The sequence below is a fragment of the Misgurnus anguillicaudatus genome, chromosome 22 (genome assembly GCF_027580225.2).
Source record: "Misgurnus anguillicaudatus chromosome 22, ASM2758022v2, whole genome shotgun sequence".
Classification (NCBI taxonomy): Eukaryota; Metazoa; Chordata; class Actinopteri; order Cypriniformes; family Cobitidae; genus Misgurnus; species Misgurnus anguillicaudatus.
The window spans coordinates 35,879,858-35,906,463 of record NC_073358.2 but is presented as its reverse complement, the minus strand read 5'-3'; the positions used below and the strand labels follow the sequence as shown (position 1 = coordinate 35,906,463).

At 35.7% G+C, this 26,606-nt stretch overlaps 1 protein-coding gene across 4 annotated transcripts in view; it reads left to right on the top strand.

Annotated features, from left to right (window-relative positions):
* Positions 1–26,606, top strand: part of unc5db (unc-5 netrin receptor Db) — a 248,206-nt gene that overhangs the window by 122,879 nt on the left and 98,721 nt on the right. For all 4 annotated transcript variants that reach the window (XM_055199193.2, XM_055199191.2, XM_055199192.2 and 1 more), the window contains exon 2: positions 13,441–13,656. In XM_055199193.2, coding sequence (XP_055055168.2) covers positions 13,641–13,656 — 16 coding nt within the window. In that variant the 5' untranslated portion in view covers positions 13,441–13,640. The remainder of the gene's footprint in view (positions 1–13,440; positions 13,657–26,606) is intronic.

Here is a 26,606-nt window from a genome sequence, read left to right as displayed (position 1 = left end):
TTGAAATGTTTATGGTTATTGTTTGCACAGTCTAAAGAGATTGAACAAGACAGGGCTCGACGCTAAAGGTTTTTCCACTGGCCCTGATTATTGTTTTTTTGTGATGATTGTATTTTTGACCCATAGCCTTAATAATAAGGTTATAGCACAATAACGCGTTGACATGTGTTTTTTGCGTCTTCTTTTTTTGAATATTTAAATTGGCAAGGCCTCAAAACACGTGCAAATTATAAACTTTTGTGATGGTGCCACAGTGACAGTTCTGTCAGCTGCTCACACTGGCACCGGGCCATCATGCTATCCTCATTGTAGAGCCATGACCAAATCTATATTTCACTACAGGTTGTATATGCATATAACTTATAAAACTCTTGAATCTTATAGGCCATGCAGCCATTCTTAGCCCTTTAAGTACCTCTCAACAAATGGTTGAGCACATTTTTAGTCAAAATATTTTATTGAGAGGAGTGCTTAAGCTGACTGAGCCATCTCTACCATTTGCTTGAGGTATGTTATGCCATAAAATCCACTAGATGTCAGAGTGTCAATCAACAGCACTTGTCACATCATTTCTTCTTAGATAGATTTTAGAGACAAAGAAATCACTCCTGCCATGTGAACTGTTTTTGGTAAAATTTGCAAGGAAAGCATATTTTTTGACATATTACACTGTAAGAGCCCTAACTGTACAAAATTATTACTTGGTGCCATAAAAAAACTTTAGGGCCCTATTTGAACGATCTAAGCGCATTGTCTAAAGCGCACGGGCACTGTCTAAAAGGGCATGTCTGATGCCACTTTTGCTAATTTAACGACTGGAAAAATGGTTTGTGCGCCAAGCGCCCGGCCTTAAAGGGTTGTTCCTATTCTCGTAATGAGTAATGGGTGTGTTTTGGGCGTAATGTCCAATAAACCAATGATAGTCTCAGCTCTCATCCCCTTTAAAAGCAAGTTGCGCCTGGTGCCATGCCTAATCCCTATTTAGATGGCGGATTTGGAAACTAAAAACCTAGCGAACGAAGAAGACCACCACCAGTTTAAGATTAATGTTAAAAGTTTTGTTGCTTTCATTTGTATTGACATTGTTTTTTGGGGGGGGGGGATTTAAACCTTTAAAAGCCGTTTTCTTTTAGTCATGGAAGTAAAAATAGCAGGATTTTAATTGCTGTAAATGTATTGATATCCCACATAATCATTGTAATCTCATAAAATAATTAGCAAATATGCAAGAAAAGGTTTGTACTCCAAAATACTTTATTTTTAACAAACAAGAGATAAAAAATTTTACAAACGTGCGGAGAGCCGTTTCAGCACTCTGACAGCGGCATGAGTTTTTTTAAGCATTACTTAAAATTGTTTCTCATCTAACCATATCCACAGGTACAGAGTCATCATATACAATAAATTACATTTAAAAAATCATTTAAAATAGATGCATTTGTTTAAAGCAAAGCATTTATTTACTTACCAGGTTACATGTGAAGCAGCTCTTTACGCCTTCTAACGTTTCATATTCGGTCCTCATTTATGTCCAAGAAACTCAATGTAATCTTTTACATTTGAATCCTTTAATTTTTCATATTTAAAAGCGTTTTTGTGCTGCTGCGAATCCATGTTTGTGATAAGCAAACCTGCGTTGTCGTCCCTTTTAAAGGCGCATATTTCTAACACGCTCATTAAATAACAAAAACAATATTGCGCCATTGACTTTAGATTTAGACCGGGTTTTATTTTGGCGCAAAATTTGGCGCAAATGCATTTGCTATTTAAACGACGTGGCGCTAAACTTGAAAATGATCATTGCGTCGGGTTGAAACTAGCAAAAGACACTTGCGTCGCGCATTGCACTGCATTGCGCCTGGTGTATGATAGAGCCCTTAGTATGTTTTTAATAATTTTTTTTACCAAGTGGTTGATTTGTCACTTTATGGTAAAAGTAGAAAAGCTAAGCTAATGTTTTCAGATCATCTATGTCTGTAGTCAGAATGTACTATTTGCTGAGAAATATAAATTTCTGATCATTCACAGGTATGAATATGAAACCCAGGCAGTTAAAGGGTTAAGAGAAATAAAGATGGGTGATGTCTTTGATATCATCACAATCTATATAATTATATTTATCAGTATCATAGTTTATTATAGTATGCATAGTCGGTAGGCAACAGCTTGCCAAAACAGCATGTGCTCAGGCTCATGGAAGTCAACAGCAGATTTTGTCCATGACATCTGTATTCCAGTCGCATCCTATTTGGTCCTTGTCACATTACGGAAGCGTGAAAGACTGAAGATGGTTGACAGAATTCTTACACCTTACAGTATCTTTCACACAACTCACACATGAAATGCAATCACAATTCAAGTAGTCTTCTCCAAGGTCTCTTTCTTTTCTGGACTATGGTAAAAAAGGTCTACTGATCTTTCTTCTAGTTTTATGCAGAGACCTTTGAATGGTTTCAGAATGATGTTTTTGATCATTTTGGTTCCTGTTTCAAAGATGCAGTAATTGCACGTTGTCTGTCCAGAAACTAGCAGAAAATCATACTCATCAAAATGGAAATGAAGTGTCTCTCATCTAAGCATAAGAGGATGCAATCTCAACATAGGCGTGATGTTAATTGCCATGAAAACACATTTCTTCAGTGGCAGAAAGTTTGTCCAGATTGGGTGGCATACAAAGTGGCACAAAATGTCATGTGCTCGAAGGATCTTCATCAAATAAGCACATTAAAGAGTCCACCGGGCCACGCAATTCATTAGTGTTAACCAGTTCTGTAAATTCAAAGGCAGACGAATATTTGTTACTGGATCTTTACTCCATACTGTTTTTCTCCCAGAAGCTTTTCACTGCTTTGATCTTCATCACCAGCCTGGTCACTAATAACTTGCTCACCTTCATTTACATGGTCTTTCCTTTTTGACAATTATGAGTCAGGCGCAGTAGGGGAGTAGGCCCTTGTATCCATTTTTTTCTCTAATATTCCTCCGGTTTAAAATATATGGCAGTCATGTTAAAATATGAAGTCTGGCGCCCAGTGGAAACTCCCTGCGTCTGTCTGGGGTGTCTATTTTAACTGTTCAAATGTTAAGGTACTGTAATGCCACTAACTCCACAATTTGAAGTTATAGTCTATGGTATTGGATTGGATTGAAAGGTATTTCTGTGAGTAAATTTGTGAATATTTACCTTGAGTACTAAAACCTCAATTTATCTCATATTACAGATAAACAGTCAAAGCATTTTGATTCAGGATTATTGGGATTTTGTGTGAAACTCATTCAGAATATTTTTATAGCAATAATTGGACAAAGGCAGGAAAAACACTTAAATGTTTGCTTTTATCATTATAAACACAGCATGTGTGCTTTTGTGTGTGCGAACAGATGGATAGGTATTTGAGACATTAATTATAACCAAAAACCTCCCTCTCGCTCTCTCTCACTTCCTGTTCTTTTTTCACCCACTCTCTCCCTTTCACCTTAGCATGCATTATCTTGACACTTTCTGACACTTCTGCGTTAAAATTCTGAAATCCAACAGCGTGCTCACCATGTAACCCCCCGCCCAACATGATTGTGTGACTCTCGCCCTCTCGTCTGGATCCATAAGAGGTTTGGGTGTGAAAATACTGTGCCTGCTTTTAAAGGTCTGGGGTTTTTGTTGCAGATACTGGAGCAGTGATGTGTAACTACATGAAGTGGATGTCTGGGGATGAGGGCTCACGTGTCAAATGCATTTCTGATTAATGTCGTTTCTGTGTAGCACACTTTCAGGCAAGCTTGACCTCGGGTTGATGTCTGTCAAAAATACCAAAATTGACATGGAATTTGCTGGTATATTTTAAACTGTTAATTGATACATTAGAAATATGCTTTATGAGGGATGTGTGACTGGAGGCTTAGTGTTACTTTGGCACATAATGACTAATATCAGTTCTGTTATATAGAGACATACAGATTTGCTGTTAAACAATTGCAAGATTACGTTTTCATCAAACGATCCAATTCATTTTTATTAACAGATTTTCTGAATAGAGTCTTCATTTAGAGGACAAGTTCGGTATTTTACACCTAAAGCCCTGTTTATGATGAAATAAAACGGTTTTGACTGAAATTTGGACATATGATGCTGGCCGAGAATTTTCGGGTGTTTGTTCTATCACCTCCCACCTCTACAATGGGTGTATAGGTGCACTGGAACAATCCTTCCTAAAATGCATTAAACTTTCGTTTATAAAGACGTGAAACTCACCGAGTGGTCAGGGGTGTTCACTGATATGCTCACACAAAAATCGCTGCAAAAGATGCTTTCCAACAGGTGTTTTACCATTCGTTGTAAACTTGTGGACTTATTTTTCCTAGTGCTTCACATCCGTACATTCTTCCGCTGAGAGCTTGAATAATAGACACTCCAGTCCAGTTGGTGGCGATAATCCACCTTTGCCAATTGCAAGAATACAAACAAGGTTCCTGGCGCGGAGTAATACTGTACCTCACAGCACATCTAATTCAAGTCAATGGAGTTGGCAAAAACGACGATAAAACCTGTTGGAAAGCATCTTTTGCATCTTTTTTTTGTGTGAGCATATCAGTGAACACCCCTGACCACTCGGTGAGTTTCACGTCTTTGTAAATGAAAGTTTAATGCATTTTAGGAAGGATTGTTCCTGTGCACCTATAAAGCCATTATAGAGGCGGGAGGTGATACAAGAAACACCCGAAAATTCTCGGGCCAGCATCATATGTCCAAATTTCAGTCAAAACCGTTCTATTTCATCATAAACAATCTGAAAACAGGGCTTTAAGTGTAAAATACCGAACTTGTCCTTTAATTCACATGTTTATTTCAACGTGGTGCAGCACAGCACATTTTTAAAAACAAATATTAAGAATATATTAACATACATTTCAAATTTTACATAATAATTTCACTTTTAATAAGGTTTAAATCTTTAATACCATAGAAATGTTCATACTTCTCACAAAAAAACATATACAAGCATAGAAAGAAGATAAAAAGCAAACAAAACTCAAGCTCTCTGAAGATAAACAGTCATATAAGAATGATAATAAATAATTATGCATGTATGTATAAGCCTATACATATTTTTATTTAAGGTAGAAAAGTGATTTAATCAGGAGCAGTGAGAGATTTTCTCTCAATGCTGTTTGATTAACACGAGTGACAGACGGGAGCAAAATTAGGTAACTTCCCCTTTAAGACCAACGTCCAGATCCAATACACTGTCACACATGCGCTTTCTGTTTTAGCTGTTTACTTTCTCTTAAGACCTGACTGGTCGTGTTTATGAGGATGCTTGCAAAGACGGGAATTTTGACGCATATATGCATTTAAGGCCAATAAAGCGGGAAAAATGCTCGCGAGCTTAATGAGCAGCAGTCGCGCGACTTGCGCGTTCCTCACAGACAGAAAAAGCAGCGGCTGCGCGACTTGTCCGCTCCTGACACACAGAAAGAACGCACGCATACAGATCTGTTGTCTGTGTTTCAATGGCTTAAAATAACTTGTTTTAAAACTGCAGTGCTTAAATACGTGTACAAACGTTACGTTTTCGTGACCACGCGCACAGGAGCGTGACGTGGGCACGTAACCTCGATAGAAACGAAAATCGATACCGGTTGACAATTTTCTACCGGTTAATTATGTCTACCGGTTTATCGCCCACCCCTACTTTTAGGTTTATAAACAAATACACTGTAAAAAATAAAAAGTTGACTTAACTTACATTTTCAAGGCAACTTGCTGCACAGCTTTTTTGAGTTTACTCAACTTGTGGATGATGTAGTTCACCTAACTCAATTTACTGAGCAATGACAACTTACACCAAAAGTTGAACCAACTTAAACTGATTAGGCTATTAGCAAATTTCTAAGTTTACTCAACTAGTGACTTAAATCCTCTCAACTATTACAACTGTATTCCAGCATCTATCCATAAAGTTAATACACATACAAGTTGGGTAAAAGACAGTTCTTGTGTTCCTGTGTAGCTCAGTGGTAGAAAATTGTGTTTGTAGCACAAAAGGTCATGGGTTCAAACTAGGGGTCGACCGATATATCGCCGAGGCCGATAAATCGGCCGATATTTGGACATTTCTTATTATCGGCATCGGCGGATAAATCTTTCCATTTGGCCGATAAATTCTCCGCTTTGGTCACGTTAGCGCATTAGCATTTTGTTCCTTAGGAAGACGAATGCACTCGACCCCACAGCGCCGGTTGGTGCATGACGTCAATGCACTGCGAGAGCAATCTGCTTCATATGCTTTAAAAACACTCCCGCAGATCCCCGTGCCTCACGCCGACCGGCTCTTGCTGCACCACCCGACGTCAAATACATAGCTAGTCTGCCACAGTGAAATAACCAACCATCATTTCCTTATAAAAATGATGTTGTGTTGTGTATAAAACTCCGGCATGCAGCAAAGTCTCACTTAAAATGTTCCGTGAGCTGTCATATCCGCAGCTCGGCGCCGGTAACAACAACTTGGGACACAAATAGATTTAAAACATACTGAAATTTTTTTACCTACCAAACAGTGACAAATTCCGCGACCGGCTCTTCCTCAGATATGCGCGTTGTTGTCGGTAACTTATAAAAAAGACGCTGTTTCCCTCCGCAATAACCAGCGCCACCGAAGCCCAGCATGAAAGCTGGGCGTGCACGCAGGTGTGTGTTAGGAGGACGAGACGCACGTTGTATGGTAAGTACATAACTTGCTAATATGTTTGCATTTCTATTTATTCTTCTTCATTATCCACCGCATTTAACTGTGCATGATAACCTAATGTGTGCACCGGATTGTACATTGTCATGTTTAAGTTTGTTTTGTTTTGATGCTAAGCTACATGTCGCTAAATAAGCAAATACTGTTATAACGTAGGCTGTGCATTTTGTCGTGTTGTTTTTACAAAGACAAAACGGAAAAACAGAGATAAATCTTTTGGTAACACTTTACAATAAGATTCATTAGTTAACATTAGGTAATATATTAACTAACATGAACAAACCATGAGCAATACATTTGTTACAGTTTTTATTAATCTTTGTTAATGTTAGTTAATAGAAATAAAGCATTGTTTGTTCATGTTAGTTCACAGTGTATAAATTAATGTTAACAAGATTTTAATAAAGTATTGGTAATGGCTGAAATTAACATTAAAAATATTAATAAATGCTGTATAAGTGCAGTTCATTATTAGTTAATGTTAACCAATGTAGTTAAGTAATGAACCTTATTGTAAAGTGTTACCAATCTTTTTTGTTTAGTAATATATTTTTAACTTTAGGAAAGTAAAAACAACCTCTTACTAAGTAAAGTACTATTATATTTTTTGCATAATTTTTTTTATAAATCTTTAATTTCTGTATGTTTAAGTTAAACACATAAATTGCACTAATTGTTTATACATATTATGCTTAATAAATGTTAATTTACTTTCATTAATTGTTGGTATGCTTTTTATTTACTTTAATTTCATTTCTTATATCGGCGTTATATCGGCCAATCGGCCACATTGCTTGCTTCATATCGGCATCGGCATCGGCCATAAAAAAACCCATATCGGTCGACCTCTAGTTCAAACCCAGGGAACACAAGTACTGATAAAAATGTCTAGCTTTTAATGCAGTGTAAGTCGCTTTGGATAAAAGCATCTGCATGTTTTGGACTGTGGGAGTGAACCCACAATCTCACAGAGAGAACATGCATACTCCACAAAGAAAGGTCTCCTTAACAAAGTCTTTGTCTGACTTAGTCCTTTTTTGAAACAGAGACCTTTTTTTGCTGTGAGGCAACTATGATGCGTGCTAACTCATTGTGCTGCCCTCTACACTGAACACACACTTCTCAATCATGGTAACAATGAACAAACATAATTCTTTAAAAATTACTCTAAATACAACATATAACTAACATTAACAACATAACAACATAATTAAATCCAGCAAACATTAAAACAGTCATCTTTTTTAGTAAATATTAACCAAAGAAGTGAACATGTCGCAATGCATGCTGGGAACCATTCCGACCATTGTTTTTTTTTTAATTGCTTGTTCAGATTACTCAGGTTGGCAAGTTGAGTGAACGAATTGGACAAAAACTTTTTCATCTAAGTCCAGTCAACAAAATAATATTTGTTAGCTGAATGATTATGCTCTTTTCATTCAGTGAACACAAAATAATCAACTGACGCCCTTCATCAAAGAAATCTTTGTTCAAGTTACTTAATGTTCTTTGTTGAATGAACATTTTAAAGTTGGATTTTTTACAGTGTATCGATTCTAATCTATCATTGTGTGTCAGTTTGACATTATAACTGGTCATGCTATAGTTCAGACCCTTTCAATAAGAAGCTCCAATGACAGAAGCAGATTACTGTATTATATTCACCAAAGTAGCCATCATAGCAGACATGTTTTAAGTTGTTAAACCCCTTAGCCGTGTGCCACACTGACTTGCAGATGAGCTGACTTGCAGATGTAATGCATTATCACTTTTCTTCACAGATTGTCGGACCCCCTGCCTGTCAAGGACTTTTTTATCAAGGGCTCAGGGTAATCAACTAATTGTGACTATCCTCATTAAATTCAGGCCCTGCAGAAACCTCCATTTGAACAAGATGTACAACATCTAGTTTCCCACTTTTTCTACCACCTCGGACCATAAATGTATATGTAAATAAATGATACATTTAGCAGTTTCAGACACATAACTGCTAAGTCCGATTTACACATACGAATAATCTTTTAGCTCTGATGTTAACAGGTTAAATCATTCACGCACCATGTGTGAGCATGTCTGTGTGGCATCCATACTGTACTTTACATATGGCTCGAACTACTGATCCACTTGTCCAGCTGTATGATGGGATTGGTTACATGTTTGTGACGTAGGAAACTGAGGTGATTTCAAACTGCGGTTTTGAGACTGTCTCAAATTTGATGGAGAAAATAGCCAGCATTGCTGTTGAATGACGACCAATGGGTTGGCGGGCACTGTTATAGAGCATTGCGGATTGCCCCCTGTCCTAATTATGCATTATGTTTTATTGCATTAAGTGTGCATGCATTGCTAAAAGGACAAGGCTAACAGTTAGCACTCTGGGATTCAGTATGAACTCTTGCCCGCTCTGAGATACGCATGGGCCCATTAACCTCCACACCCCCTATTATTCTTTTGTACTTCATTACAGTTTATCATTGAATTTGCACATGGGAAGGAAAGTGTTTATAATTAGGTGTGTTTTATGATCTACTGAATCGCTGTTATTGCTGCTTAACTTGCGCAGATTAAATGAAAGCATTTAGAATTAAAACCCATTGCGTATTTGACCTTGGCTAGTCTCTATTACATTTTCATGGATGCAGTTGCTGTCCAAAGCGAAATACAGTGCAATTAACCTATATATTTAATGAATATGTGCATTCCCTGGGTATCGAACCGATGACCTTGGCGTTGCTCTGCTGGTTTAGCTACAGGAAAGCTACTCGTCTTGTAATTACTTGCATATATGCTGACACATGTACAAAGTGGTCTTGCAAATTCACCCGTTGACCCATAATGTAAAAGGGCATTTTAAGATGCTGTGTTGTGTGAATAAATTGATGGTATCAGTTTTGTACAGATCAATACAGGTTTGCATTTAGATAAAAGAGCAGGAGGTCAAGAACATAACCATACTGATAAGAGTTGTCTTTAGCATTCACCTTGTGCTCTGTGTTGGTCTTTTTTATTGCCACTGTTTTGTTTATTACAATAATCCATATATAGATGGATTTCATACAATCAGCTCTTTCTATATTCTAGGTTTCTAGCTTTTAAATAATTCATTCGGAATCAAAATGACATCTTGATTTTGTTATTATTTTAGCATATATTTTTTGCTGAAGTTTGGTACTTGATGCAGCGTTGGATTCATGTTTAATTCATGGCGGGGCAGTTTAGGTGAAATAAAGCTTAGGCTCTTCACAGCAACAGATGGCAGATGGATCTGGAGTCATTTCAGGTTATCCCTTTTATTCATCATTGGAAAATGAGTTACGGATGTGGAGACAGGGAGCTGGATAAGTTTGTTTTTGCTGGTATAGAAAGAAGGCTCAGACTATTCTCAGACTGAGCTCTACAGAAATGTGACACTGCTGTAAAAAAAGATTGCATATTGTTGCATTTCTAATACCATACCGAATTGTTATATTCAAGGTTTGGCACTGTAAAGGTCACCTGATGGTGTGCGATTGGAGCTACAGCTGAAATAAATTTGTTTTTCAGACAGCTTTCAAACGTGGCCAACAGTACATGCAAAAGAAAAAGCTGAGAGACAATTTTGACACCAAAGGTTGCTGTGCTGCTCTTCATGAGATGTGAATAATCACAGGTGACACTGAAAATGGTGCAGTTGAGAAAGTATTGAAATCTGAACATTGGGTCTCATACATGAAGCACAAGCAGAACACATTTTTGTGTGAATCATTCGTAAAGTCATTCTTGTGAAATTTTTCGTATTCATGAAAATGTTCGTATTTTCAAACTGTTAGTTAATATGAAAGAAATGTACATCTGCTCCCTACCACGTGTAAATGGTGCCTAAAACATTAACGTTCTGTATTGTTTTAGACTAAACTATGACCTATGTATCATAATGACATGTCACAAGTTATTTTGTGCTGCTGTTTTTATTATTTTTTTACTCTTAAACTTTGGGAAAAACACGTCCCTGTCCTTTTTTACACAGCCATCCAGTAGAGGATAGGCAGGACAAACACTACATTGACCAACTATCATACTTGTACAACTCAACTATGGATAAGTTAATATTACTTGGTACTGCATTTTTATATTCAGTAATATTGTTTAAAATAAGATAACATGTGGATATTCCAAATCACAGCCACAAATGCATCTTCGGAATAACGCCCAGTACTTCGGTAGTGCCATGCTGGTCATTTTCAGAAGAGAGCAGGTATTACTTCAGCTTGCTTAAACACTTTGATGGACACAGATTAAAATTTTAATTTATTGATGGGCATGTAGCCTACTAATCTCTTATGCATGTATGCAATATAATGTATTCAAATCAGAGAATGGAGTCCAGAGGATTACCGCATTCCTAAATACGTAATTTGCGTAGTTGTAGTGCATAGGCGGGATTATGCTAATTGTGAATGAGCGTGCATGTGCACTGTTTACGAATGATTGAAATTCATTAAAATACACACATTTCACTACCAAATCTAAAGTTTACGAAGTATCTGTGAATCTGGAGGAGAGTTTTCAGAAAGGACTGTTTACGCCCTGTTTTCACTTTGAGACTAAACAAGAGTCTGCAGAGGAAGAGTAACATTTCATTTTGAATTATTTAGAGTGAGAACCATGTTTTGTACCCTGAACTTTGAAACCATGTCTAATATTCTGCATCTAATATTTCCTACTTTCGACTTTTTACCCATGGGACAACCTGTGACATTTTCCTGACATCCCTAGTGTGACTATGCTTTTCCACTTGGTGATTCTGCAAATAGCCCAAAATGCACTTCACCGTGAACAAGGTACCACACGTCTGGGAATATGTAGCTCGGGATAATGGTTTTCTTTGTTTTGAGTCTTTGAAAATATCTCAAAACATTTGCCATAGTATATAGACAGTTTCTGGAGCAACAACATAAACGTCTTTAGTGGCCCAAACTTAACTTCCGGTAGACTTCCGCACAGAATTATTACCAACTGTCATTCTATTGTAGAATATTTCTGAAAACAAGCTAAATAAATAATAAGTAAATTACCAAAGTTCAAATCATAGCCAAAGTGAAGCAACTACTACACTGAGCTAACGTTACTGTGTAAAATTAATGTATAAAATGTTAATACACATCCGCTGCTAAAGCTCTCTTCATACACGGGTTTTCCATGCTCGCCATCTCCCTTTATCTTAAGGAAATCGAAACATTTTTATTTCCAACAAGGTATTTGTTACAGTGGTCAGTTTAATCACTAGCCAAACCATTAAACTTTACACAGAAAGTTAACTTCAGGCCAGGTGCGTAACTGCGACAGTGTGTGTGGTTCCAATGAAATCATTCATAAGTAATAAAAGCAAACAATGATGAACAGATTTAAGTGATAGAATCTTGTTGTCCACTTAAACCACTGCTTTCTCAGATTATGTTTCTTTTGGAAAAAAATCTTGTTTTAGAATTTTTGGTTTCGGCCTTGAATTCTCATTTTGGTTCTTTACTAACATGCAGAAGAGACATGGAAAAAAATTTAAATATATAAAATGCATTGAATTTTGCCATTTTTTTAAAATAATGAACTAATGTACATTAGTTATACTAAATAAGAAAATATATAGGTTTAAATTTTAATGGCTACATTTACTCTACACAGTGCAAAGTACGTTGTTGGACTTTTGGGCAGTTTCCTAGACATGGTTTATATTAATCCAGGACTAGGCCTTATTAAATTAGGACATTTAAGAAGTTTTTCCAAACATTGCTGGTGTGCATATTGAGACAAAACAATGGCCAGGGCTCCAAAATTTGAGAATGTGCCACTGAATTTTACATCCAGTCGCACATGTGCGACCAGTAAATTTGTCCTTTTTTGTGATGTGTCACTGAATTTGAAACAGCATATTGTACTTTCTGCATCTATCATTAAAGTATGTATTAGTAATACAGTGGAAATTAGAAGAAATGTGAATATTTGGTTAGTATGTTATTTACAGTGTGTGCCCCTACATTTTCTGGTTGCGCTCCTAAAATTTTCAGTTTGGGCCCCCGTGCTCCTAGTGAAAAAAGTTAGTCTGGAGCCCTGATGGCACTTATATATTTGCTAGAATAGTAAAAACATAGAATATCTCTAATGTTGACTTTCCTTAGTAAATGCAGAATGTCCTCCCATCCTCAACTCTCTCTCTCTTTCATCTCGTATATTATCCAAATTTTTCCTTTATGGAGAAAAACAAACACTTAAAAATAACACTTGATCCAAGAAAGAGCTTTCTTATTTTCTTCTGCTCTCAGATCCATTTTAGCTCATCAGTTTAACACAAAGCAATCAGTTGTTCCCTCTTCCATTGCTAATTTTATTCTTTTCATCCAAAAAAGCACTCAGAGAAACCTGATGCGTTATTGAAGTAGAAAATGGCTTGAATTGCTTTAGTAAAATTGTCGCTTTTTGCGCTCTGTTCAAAGTCAGTGGAAAGCTCTGGATTTTCTCCAGTGGAAAATCACCATGTTTACAAACTTAAATAAAATGCAGATCATATTTTGAAAAAGATGTCACATCTCATTATTTTTAATGGAAGCATGCCATGCACAAACGTGTTTGTCAGTTTATTCTGGAATACATTGTATTGAAACATGAATCAAAAAATGGCCCCCAAATGTATTCATGCATTTACTGCCTCTTGATTTCACAGGTGCCGTTGGTGATGCTGTAGCTGATTCCCTGTCATCGGTGGGTGGAACATTACCTCACTTCCTGCAGGAACCAGAGGACGCTTACATAATCAAAAATAACCCCATCAAGTTGCGTTGTCGTGCGACTCCGGCCTTGCAGATCTTCTTTAAATGCAATGGAGAATGGGTTCATCAAAACCAGCATACCTCACAAGAGTACATGGACCAAAACACTGGTGAGAGTACATGTATTGTACAATCATGCTGCTTTTACTGTTCACTTTGCTGCGAGAGAGAGTGATAGTTGCACAAGCCAATCATTTGTTTCGTCATGAATGGAAATAATTAGCTGTGTTTAAAACAGTGGTGAGAGGTCTACAAACACTCGAGTTTTATACTCTCTTTTTCAGAGTACTTACATTTTACTAATGTATTGCTATATAAAGACAGTTTAAACAAATTTGTAAAAAAGTTTTTTAGATAACTTCTGCCTATCCTGCCTTTAAGTATTGAAGTAAATACTTCTATAAAAAACTCCCACTTACTGTATACCATTAAAAATTACATAAATTACACTTAATGATTATCTAATTAAAAAAAAAAAGGATATATTGCAGTGATGATAAAAAAGAACTGAAATCAGATTTTTATCTGTTGGATATGTTAATGTAGCTGACACCTGCATATAGTTTGCTTTCTCTTGTTATTAACTTAAAATATGCCGCTTATCTCGCTTAATCATGGATAAAAGTAACCAACTGGATATAAAGTAATGCAAATACATGGTAATAATCATTACATTAAACATTTGGATTGGATTTTATCCGCGTGTATTTTTGTGTAATTGTCTTGAGGTACTACTAATTTTAGCGGCCTGTCAGCCTTGACAGCAAACTAAGGTTCCTGCTGTTTTTTTGCTAATGCAGCGTCAATTCAGCAAAATAATTAGTTTATAATGATATTAAAGGGGTGGTTCAATGGTATTTCATGCATTCTGACTTATTAACACAGTTATAGAGTTGTTTCCTCATGCTAAACGTAGGCAAATTGTCAAAAAAACAGTTGGGCGTGTTACAGAGTATTTCTGTGCTGACTGCACTAGAACTTGCAAACATCACATCACGTGACAAGCTTTGTTTAATTTCAAAACTCAATAATGGCACGAAAGAAGAAGTGTGTTTTTGGATGTAAGGAGAAGAAATCCAGCCTTATTAAAACAATGGATTTAGTTTATTTTCCGGGGTAGCAGCGGAGTTTTGCATGTCTGTTTGATGTGCTGGATTTCATTGAAAAGTCCCAACCGGGCATGAGTTGCATGCGGTAAGAAAGACTTCTGTCTCATGGCGTGTGCATATTATATATTATAAAAGTCTTTTCAGCGCTTATTTTTCACTGCACGTCTTAAGTTAATCCTGAAAGTATTTTTTAGGCCAAAAGGTTTGTACTGACACAAGCTGTTAGTAAATCTTGTCCCTATACTTTCTACAGCGGGTTGTTTCACAGTATCTTTTTTCACAGTAAAAGTCACTTTTACAGAAGAGATTTAAAAAATTTAAATGGCCTGTGTGATATTGTCAGGAATAGTTAAAGATCATCTTTTCAAGTCTTAGCAACTTGCTGGCTACAATAATCTCCAGTGCAATTTAGACCCAATTACAGAGACTGTCAGAGGTACATACTCGACAGTGCATTGATTATAGGATTTCAGCTTTTGTGCTACTAAAAGAAAAGAAAAAAAAACTAATCCACCAGCTCCTCTGAAGCACACCGTGATTAGTCCACATAGAGCAGAGAGTTGGGTTTGCTTCACGAAAAGGCTACATGCCAGGAAGAGCCTCTTAATTGCTTCTGGAAGTTCATTATTGTGTGATTGCTGTGCTGTGAAATTGTTGAGGGGCTGATAATGGGAAAATGAAAAATCACAACAAATTATTTTCTAGTCAGCATATGGAGAAAGTCAGAGTAGTTCAGACGAACTTGCTTGCCTATTGGAGTCAGTAACTTCAGTGACAAGAAAAAGGAATTTAGTGCAAGTATAACAGTTGCTCTAAGTATACTGTGTTTTTTTTCTTCTGTAAGGTCAAAACAGGAATAAGCTACAGTGAAAACTGTTCTGATAAGTCTTTATTTCTGCTTTTGCTAATAAATATATGCACAGAATTTAGTCTTCAAAAATAATTAAAAACGTATTAGGAATTTATAGTCTTATGCCACCAAAGACCAGATAAAGTGCAATGATGTTTTGTTTAGGTAATGTTTTTTTAGACTGCTTGATTATCTGCCAGATTTTTGCTTCCTGATCTTAGTTGATACGCGCACAAGACATTACTGCATGCTGTTTCTACACCTATACGCATCTGCATTGTACGTGCCTTTGCACACAGATTCATCTCAAAGAACATCATTGCAGAACTGTGAGTCAGATCCATTGAACCTAAATGCCAAACAGTACTGCATTTCATACGTAAAATTGTGTGCATTGGGTTGAAATAAATGCAACTTTTCATAAAACATCTTGTGCACATTCACACTATAAATCATAAGGCTAGATCTGTAAATGACATTTGAAATGACACAGAAATCACTGATACTGTAACACAGCAAAACTTTATTTTACGTATTTTACATATACACAAGATAATATTTTAACTAACTTGGCATTGCAAGCATATGATTTCTAAAAGAAAAACTTAATACTATAATAAAATTAATTATATCAAATTTTTGGTGGAACATGTTATGCATCTTTATTTGACCTCAAAGCATAGGGAATCCCGCAACCCCATCCCGTGAACTCTGAGGAGCAGACCCCTTAGGTTGGGAACCACTGCTGTAATACATGCAGGGGCGCCGTTAGGAGGGGTTCAGAGTATGCCAGGCATATGGGCCCATGAGTACGCTAGGGGGCCCCACCGTCAGCACTTTTCCGTTTTTTTAATTGTACATGTTTAGTTATTAACACTGTAGTAAAATGTAAAGTAAATTAATATAAAACTACTGTAAATGACTTTGTGTTAAGTACAATTGAGACACTTTTAAAAAACAGCGTGCAAACATGACCTAGTAGATGCAATTACATATTTGGCGGTTCTGGTGGTTTTTAATTTGATTGTGCGGGTATGGATTTGGGTGGGTAGGCAACATTTTGGTTTGGGATCAGTTTGGTGGGTTTGCTATGCAAAGTTACCACAAATAATCGACAGCCCTACAGTTTGCCATTTCAAGGTAAGATCTCACATGCCACTAAAAAGCGTTCATGCTGATCCTCAAACTGTATGTTTTATGAAAAATGAAAAATATTTGTGTTAATACAAAAGGACAGCAAGGGCTTATTTAAGGAAATATTAGCATAGCGACCGCTAACAACTATTGCATTTCTAAGACGGACAATAACTTAATAGGCGTAGTTAAAAATATTATTTTCTAAATAAACAACCCTAAACATGAAATAGGAGAATTGTCTAAGCCATCATTGAGTTAAATTTTAAATCAGTAAGAGCTGAATTTAATGTGACAGCGCATCATTTTCAAAGTGAAAGTGATTTATTTTTATTCAGGTTTGCAACGGAGGTTTCGCCCAAAATAGTAAACTTAGTGCAGCTATTATAAACGCTATATCAGATTGTTTTTAACATGTATCCTAATAGAGAATGTCTGTTTTATATTTATGTTTGAGTATTGTTGTGCTTAAATATTGTTGTAATGTTCTTAATTGTTTCAATTTAATTAGATTAGACTGTAATTTTAAACGGCATATATTGTAATGGATTAAAGGCTAATATGACGGTACAAATGGAGTGAGTCATAAGACATAATTTTCGAGTTTAAATTAAGTTTTGTTGGCTTCAAATGTTTGCTTAAAATGAATTTCGTTTAATATAATTTGTCTCTTAATTTTAATCAATGTTTTGTTGATAAGTGTTGTGAATATTAAAGAAAAAGAACATTAAAAAAGAACACCGTGCATCTCATTACGTAACAAACTACTGCAATATGCTACCAAATGCCAAAACATGCAGTATTATCTTTGTAATGATATAGCTGTTGTTGGATGTGCAAAATCATATTATGAAGTATATCACTTTAATCGCTTTTCAAAAAACAGCCTTCAGTGCACAGAAATTAAATTTGCATGTCTATGTTCATCAGCAGCACATTTGATTGCCGCATGCTTTTGACTTTTAAAAATCAACATTATATTTAAAACTTTAGCCGATTGTGCTTTTTGCAATTTCTGTGTCACTGGTGAAGGGCGTGTGCGGGAGAAGCGCACACTAAAGATCAACGTAATATTAATTTTTTAATACTTTTGCCGGCCGCCCTTTTTGTCATGAGCGGAGGACGGAACACATACCACACACAGAGAGAACATCGACATAAAGATAGTGTTTTTCTGACGAATACAGTCAGTTCCTAAGAAAATTTTTAAATGGACTATAAGATCATCAATATGAACCCTGAAGAATGAACTATTTTAGGCTAAACCTAATTGTACACATTCCGCTTCTAAAACTGCGCAGAAAACTCAACTGCCGCGACTTTCAAAGCGCCTTCCATAGATTTCCATAGGTTCAGAAATGCATCTCCATGCACTATTATTCTTTTAGTGATCTATTTAAAATCAGTTACGTGGATATTTTCTGCCTTTCCAGATTAAAATTGTAGGCTATTCGTTTTTCGAATAAATTTATTTATTTTTTGCTTCATGGATTTACTTTTAGTTGCAAATGCGACCTGTAAAATTAAATAAACGCACTCAACTGAGTAATTTTATATAGCTACACATTATGGTTTGAAGATCAAACAATCATCTAAGGGAAGGGGCCCAAAATTCTGTCTTGCATACCCCCCTTGAAACTGTTCATTGCGCCCCTGAATACATGAATGACATTATGAAAATTTTGTGTAGATTTAAAAACATTTTCATAAATCCTAAAACAAATAGTTTAGGTAAACAAATTCTGTTTTTGTGTTTTTATTTACTATAGGACTAAACATGATAGGGGTCTCAAGGTTCTCCAAATTCTTGATTCGATTACATTTTCGATTCTGAGGTCAGTATTTGATTCAATTCTCGATTTGTAAATTTTTTAAGCACAAAAAAATTCTATGCCATTTTTAGACTAGACTTTTATGAAGAATAATATCTGACCTTGAATCCAGAGATGCTCTTGTCTCGTACTTGCAAATCTTTAAAAAAAAGTGTAAACTATTAAAATCTCCATGATCCAATCAAATATCGTCATATCACACACCCCTAGTCAGACGTAAGCTTTTCAACCAGCTTTGAGGCTTTGACTTGCACTGCAAATTTTTTCGTTGTAAATTCACAATAAATAAATGGATACATTTTGCATGACTTTCACAGCAAGGATTACAGCAATATACTGTGAAATATACTCACAGCAATTTACTGTAATATTATATCTGTGATATTACAATGCATTGATGTAAAAGCACAACTGTATACTGTAACTTCACAGCTTCAATGGGAAAGCAATTACTGTGATATTACAATACATTACTGGGGAATTCCAATCTTTTGCTGTACATCATTACAACAAGGCAAATTTTACAATTTTATTGTCACCATGGTTGAGATTCATAGTCTGATTCTTGATGTTTGTGGGTCCCAGTTATACAGTGGATATTTTTTGTCCAAAGTTTCTAAAACTCCTTAATGACAAACTGCTGTGAAAGTGCTGGATCTCATTTACATTATTGACAGAAATTAACTTTTGATTAGTAAATTAATTAGGTGATAATCTTTACCATTATGTACCAACCACCTCAGAATTACAATGTTAACTTTACATGTTCATAACAAATGTGGTGTATTAACACAAAGTTAACACAACCAGGGAAAAAACTAGCAAGCAAAGAGTCAAGGGTCAAGAGTCCAACTAAAACAAACACTAATCACAATAATGGTGACTATAAATGAAACAAAATATCAACATCTAAACCTAATAAGTGAATTGTGTTTTCTACAGCAATATATTTACTGAACTTTCAGAAATAATGTTTTATAAAATAATAAAATGCAATGTTTCTCTATCATTTACATAACAATTAAACAAGTCAATATAATAAACAGTTGTGGTTTTAAACATTGTGTGAACATTAAAACATGACATTGTCATAACGTTTAAAAATGGTAAAATGTAACATTCCTCTAACGTTCAGACAACACAAAAAATTTCTTAGAACGTCAAGAAAACTGGACACTTTTTACGTTGGCAAAACGTTTTTGGGAACCTTGGGAACTTTCAGGGAACGTTCTTAGAACTTTTTTCTATTAGCTGGGTTCATCTACATCAACGTGCCATATTTTTTAAAATAAATTTATATTTTTCTGATTCCATATTTATTTTAATAAGTCAGACTACATCCATGTTTTTATACAGTCTATGGTTCAAAACAGTTCGGTTATGTCATGTGACTTCCCAGGGCATATTTCAATACAATATTTCACTGTAATAATACAGTTTAATGCTGTGAAACCCTTAATTTTTTTACTGTGTTGCTATGATATTACAGACCTTTTTGTGATATAACAGCAGGTTTTAGATTGCAAGATTTTACTGTAAAATAAGAGTTAAATGCTGTAAAATCCAAGGATACTACAGTATAGTTTTCACAGGTATTAATTGGGATATTACAGGGAAACTTAATTACAACAAGTTATGGTAAAATAACACTGTTAATGATTGTAAAATGCTGGTAATTTCTAACAGTGTGCATGTAAACATTTATTCCACATAGCAGAAAATACAAAGAAATGAATACCGCCATCCATCCCAAAGAGATATAAACTTCATCAGTATCGTCCATCACCGCAACTAACTAAAATTTTTTGTATAGGGTGCTCTTTTTTTATAACATTCACTGTTCACTGGTTCCCTGTTTCACTTTGTCCAGCTGCAATATGGAAAGTGGTAATTTTCTCTCCAGAGAACATACTTCTATTACCAGGTTCACTGCCTGCAGTGTTGCCAAGGCGATGAAATGTATCAGTCTAGATCCAAGTGGATTTGCAATTAGAAGAGCCAGAGGAAGTCTCTGTTCGGCCAATCGCATTGCCAGCTTTACATCAGTGCTAAACTCATAACCTGTGATAACGGCATCATTTATAGCGCCTCACTACGCCATCGTAATGGATGACAAAAATGGGGATTGGATTAAAGAGACGCTAATCAGAGCCACATATCTACAAAGAATTGGATTTTATTGATTAGAGCATGGCCCTTCAATGTCATTGCGAGGGGTAGATAAGATCTTTTATTTACCAGCCAAAGAGATAAGCAGCAACACAATGCCCTTGAGTTTAGTTCACGTGCAGAGGGTGCAAAAGTACTAGACAGGAGTCGCTCTGTGATGATGTTGGTAAGTTTGACAGAAGTTTGAAATAAAATAGTTTACATCCAGTGATGTAGTTTATTTGTGCTGAGGATCTATCAGAAAAGAACAGACAAAGCCAAAGTAAATTTCTTATTGTAAAATTTTAAAAGGGATACAGTTCCAATAAATCTATATTGTGTATTTTTTGCCTGAGAGAATCTGTCATTCCACATCAATACCTGATATTTCTCTCACAGGTTCCCAAACTTTGCACACACCACTACGGATGAATAGAGTGTCATAGTGGAAACAATGTGAAATGTCCCTCATTATTAATTAATTTTATTGACTACATATCTCATAAGTATGAGATTGTTGGTATATTCAACCTCTATAAATTGGCCAAGCCGACAGTTAGGCCTGCCACAAATTATCCCTGCATCCTTATCCCTAAAGATGTCTGTCTGTGGTAGCAGCAGAATGATTTCCATTAGCATTCCCATTCATCTCAATGGTTCCTGCTTGGGTGGCATACACTGTCAGAAAAATGGTCCTAAGGTGTCACTGGGGCAGTATCCTTTAAAAAGGTCATAATATGTACAATTTATTTGGTATGTGTGTATTGCACCTTTTTGAAAGGGTACCAGTGACAATTTTTGGGGGGACCATTTTTTGACAATTTTTTTCTGACAGTATAACTAAACTCCATGGGGCAACTCTATGTGGGGTTTTATTTTAAGATGACTGATCTTCTGGTAGATTTTACCGTTAAACAACTTAACATTTCCATTCATGATGATATCAACAAGTTAGATAAAATCTTACCTGTAGCTCAACAAATTGCAGTTCTGCTGCCACCATACCTGTCAACACCCATTGTTTTTCCCGGAGGTGTCCCGTATTTTACACCTATCTCCCGGCCCCCTCCCGTTTTGTTATTTCTACCGGAAAACTCCCGTAATTTAAACAGCCATACCTCGTTATATGAATAATCACATAAATATATTATTCCAAGGTTATTTTATTATTATATGTTTATAATAATGTTGATAAATAAAATTTACATGGTTATATTTATATTATAATATTTTCTGTATTATATATTATGATCTATCTTATTATTATTATATACATTATATTATATATTATTATAGCCTACTTATTATTTTTTTTAAATATAAAGAAGATGCACTTAATGACAAATCTTCACACTTTCCTTCCTCACTTTTAAAATCTCTTTTTGAAAGTCTGCTTAATGCCTAATGTAAACGTAATGAGAAGTCCAAACGTCAATCACTTGATCTCCTGTCTGTTTTATTTTAGATACAGATGCATGTCTCTGCAAAACGGAACTTTACCGATAATAAATATGATCATGGATTTCTTTTCGAGATCTTTTCCTTCTATGACAAACTGCTCTAAAGTTTTCTGTGGACCAGAGCTGCGGAAAACCCTTATATGGAGCTGGTTTGGGCGTGTTTTATGCAAATTACCAACCTCATGCACGCTGCCGCTCATGTAGAACACTCCAAATTCACTAACGTAAGAACAACGTTAGGTGGAAAGTTTTCGTGAGAAGTTCAAGTGTGCGTATAAATAAGAAAAACGTATGCGATTATTAGTGAATGAGACCCATACACCCGCCAAGCGCCAAATGATTTCATGATTCCCATTTACATTTTTATTTCACTATTTAAAACAGCTTAATTCGGCTTAAAATATAATTTGATATATAATACAGATCAAATACAGATACAGAACAAAGAGTAGAAGTGAAACATATTTCAGGTGCCAACACTAGATCAAACGCAAACACGACATGATGACATCACATATATGCGAATTAGCGGGTGACGTCATCACCACCACAGTCTCCTCAAAATCCTGTGGGAAACACTGCTTCAAATGTACTTATGAGCACTAGTTTCATGTTCGAATCTATGTCTTACCATTTGATGCTCTGTTTTTACTTCTATGTACTCTTATTCATTGTATCTGACATGTTTCATTTGTCTTCATTGTGTGCCTATTTGTTTGACATTTTGCACTCTGTACAGAACTTTTGGTCAACTACAGTTTCTATAAGTGCTTTACATTTTGATCAATATATAGATTTTTTATTAAACATTTCAAATTTTGCTCTGGACAATTTTTTATTCAACATAATATTATCTTAATTAAATGTACTGAAATTAATGTATATATGACAAAAAAGGCTGTTTATTATTCTGGACGGTAAAAAATATGCTTGGATGGTGGATTTTATCATCTACCAGTCCCCATGGCAGGTGAGCCAAAAAGTTAATTTCGGACCCTGCCCATATCAGTCATATGTTTTAAGATATGTCAGCACAAGTTCAACGATCCCATACCCCTCTCTCCTTCATGTACTTTTCTGTCCTCTCATCATTCACTGTTAAATAACTTAAAAAAAGACTGCCCTGACGTGCATTTTAGTCTGTGACTATGCTTAAGTCCTGTCTGGAAAACTACCCTGAAGTCGGCGTATGTGCATCTGGTTATTGTTCAAAGTTTGATTATTCATCCAGCTATATAAGCTTTTAAACAGGCAGTATGATAGCAGAGCTTTAAAACTGCAGTGATTTCATGGCAGAATGTGTAGACACTATTTAGCAGCGATTTATCTGGGCAGTGTACTGTAGTGTTTTTACACATTAGTGACTTTATCAGTGACTGACACTCTTTTAATATATCAGCTAATTATATGGCCTTAAAGTTTTCGCAACAGCAAATTAGTTGTCGATATACTAAATGCTTTAATTAATCAAAGCCTTAAGGTGATGAATGTGGTTTATGGTGGTAGTTACAGTGGACCCCTGGTGCTTCAATAACTCGCTCAGATAAACCACAGCAAGGAGAACTTTGTTTCTGCTTGATTTGCAGCGACTGGTAAAAGCTTTTTCCTTTTAACAATGAGCAATTGGTAACACTTTGGGAAACAATTTAAATGATCTACTATTTTGATTTTCTTCAGATCTACACCATCCATTTTTTTTCACAGTACTGACTCTGGAATGTTCAGTTTGGTGAACTACCTGAAATTGTGTTTGTTTCTGACTCTGAGGTATCAACCCATGAGGACTGTTATAGTGCATAACCATCATATGAAAAATCATCCTACACTAAGTCATTTATCATGACTTTGCTGGAGGAGGAAGAAATGACTGCTGCGATGCTCAGTGTGCCACTATTATTGTCCTTTACTGATAAATGACAAGCTGAAACTTCTATGCGGCGGCACACAAATAAGCCCCATAGGCTCAGAGACTCCATTTAGGATTATAACCTGTGGATTGTGAAACTCTCTGTTGATTGCGGTGGTGTCGGTTAAAAGAGAATCCTATTGATAGGATCCAGAGACAAAGTGTTTGCTTCCTTTCTATAGATTAGTGGCAAATACAAAGAAGCAGATCTAGACAGGTTCTAGATACTAGAAAGCCTAGCCTGCCTAGCTCTGATAATGAGCTTTCTGAGTCTCTGTCATACCTGAAGACCATGCAGCACATTCAAGCCGTGACAAACTAGCGGTGACAAAACTTCCCGCTGGGAATGTGTCTGCTCAATTTTCTTCTCTGCGTTGGAGCATCTCGTTCTCATAGCTGCTAAAGCCAGGAATTATGTCAATATGATCCTTAAGTATTTACCTTTAAAACAGTGGGAGTTGTTAGCAAGGAACTGAAATGCACTTTGAATTGTTTGCGACTATTGAAAATCAATTATACTTTGAATTGTACTTTGGATTTCATGCTTCATAGAAATGTTATCAAACAGAAAGTTTGTTGCTATCCTGAGTTATTTGTTGATTTACTCTGGTGTCTTAGAGCTAGACGATATGGTCTAAATTTCTATCTCCGATATACTTCTAAATTTCGGTCGACACAGTATAAATCTGATAACGGTATGATTGTTAAAAAAGCTTTGGAATAAACTGCAAAGAATGCCCACAACAAATGTCTGTACCTACAAGCTTCTGAACAAATGAATTTGCCAAGTACTCCTCCTATAAAACTATATAATATTTAAAAAGAAATTGTATAAATAAATTGATGTTCACCTTTAAATTGTATTTAGCCTCTATATAAAATGAAATGTAAACTCTCTGAATTTATTGGTCACCTTTAATTTTAATAAGGTGCACCCGAACGTCAGTCAGTGATAAATGCTGTAATTCAGGGGTCTCAAACTAATGACTTTCTTCAGTCACAGTATTGACTTTCATAGTTCCATAGTTTTGATCAATTTGCTTTTATAATAATATGTTGAAAAATATTAATTAATAGCCTAAGTGAAAGTGACCCTTAACTTTTGAATGGTAGTAGACAATTTAATGTTACATAAGATAGTTGAACAAAAAAAATGATATTAAAGCTTCTTTTGTAATTGCATAGCATCCCAGGTGAAAAATAATTCTATTAAAAATATACTTTAAAAAGTGTACTAAGTATATTTTCTACATTTTGTATCGTTTCAAATCCAAGTATAGTTAAAGGTAGGGTAACAGATTTGATCCTGAAACATTTTTTGTTATGCTGGTTAAAAGTCTCCTTACATCCTGATAGCAATCACTGTGTTAAGTTGTTTAAATGTATTTGTAGAAATTTATGTCATCTGTGAAAGGTGTAGGACCAAAAATGTTCAACAAATCATAGATTTCGGTCCGAACGGACGTTTCCATTTTTGTCCCTCATACGTAAGCATAATTTGAATGCCCACCGCGCAGCGAGTCCACGCAGACACCATACGTCATCGGCGCGTTCACGTGTGCTCACCTCCTGCCTGTAAACAGTGAGAACAGCAAACTTTTCTGCTAAATTGACAACCTACACAGGAGGCACAAAACTAAAGGCATCTTTTATAACAACAACAGCAAAAACTGCCTGCATCAGCAAGAGCAAAACCCCAAATGAACATCGGTAACTTTACTGCTTTACCACGAGATGCAAACAGCTGCAGGAGCTGCAAAGGGTCTGAAAGAGTCGTTGCGCACAGTTTATTTTGGTAAGGTAGGTACGCGATATGTTTGTATTGAGATGGATTCAGATATTCTACTTTGATGAAACATTGTGTTGTTTATGAAATTTGTGTTCGTTTACGGATTAGCGTAACGATATAGTTACTACGTCTACACAACCGAACGTGTGCTTAAACTAATTCTGATATAAACCAGTTGTTTGGTTATTTTGGCAGTGTTATTCGACTTTGTACTGCAAAGTTTTCTCACTGCTGAATGAGACATGAGGTGTGACCGTCTGATCTGTGCGTGTTCATGTGTTTTGGAAGAGGCGTGACTTTGGATGGTGGTTTGACTTGAGGGTGGGATCGGGATTTCATTGCTAGGCGGCTACCGTTAGCATTTTTCAAAATGTGTTACCCTACCTTTAAGTGTATTCAATTATGCATTCACTTCAACTTAACATCTATTTGACTTTCAAGTGTAAATAGTATACTAAAATGGTAGAATTTTTTTCAAAAAATTTAAGTGCACTAAAGTGCACTACTGAAAATTAAGATTCGTGAGCAATTAAGTACCCTTACAGTGCATTTGCATTGTATCACAATTTTAATTGAAATACACTTAAAAAGGCATTGCAGCGCAAATTATAGTTGTGTTTAAGTACATTTTTTGCATACACTAAAAGTATACTTTTAACATATTAAGTTCATATTAAATACTTTTTAAATAAAACACAACAAGTAGAAGCATGCTTGTTTTATACTTCATGTACTTCAATCATATTTCTAATACACTAAAGTAAACTACTTTTTTACCTGGAAAGCTAAATAATGATATATTAGATACTAGCATACTACATTATATAAATAT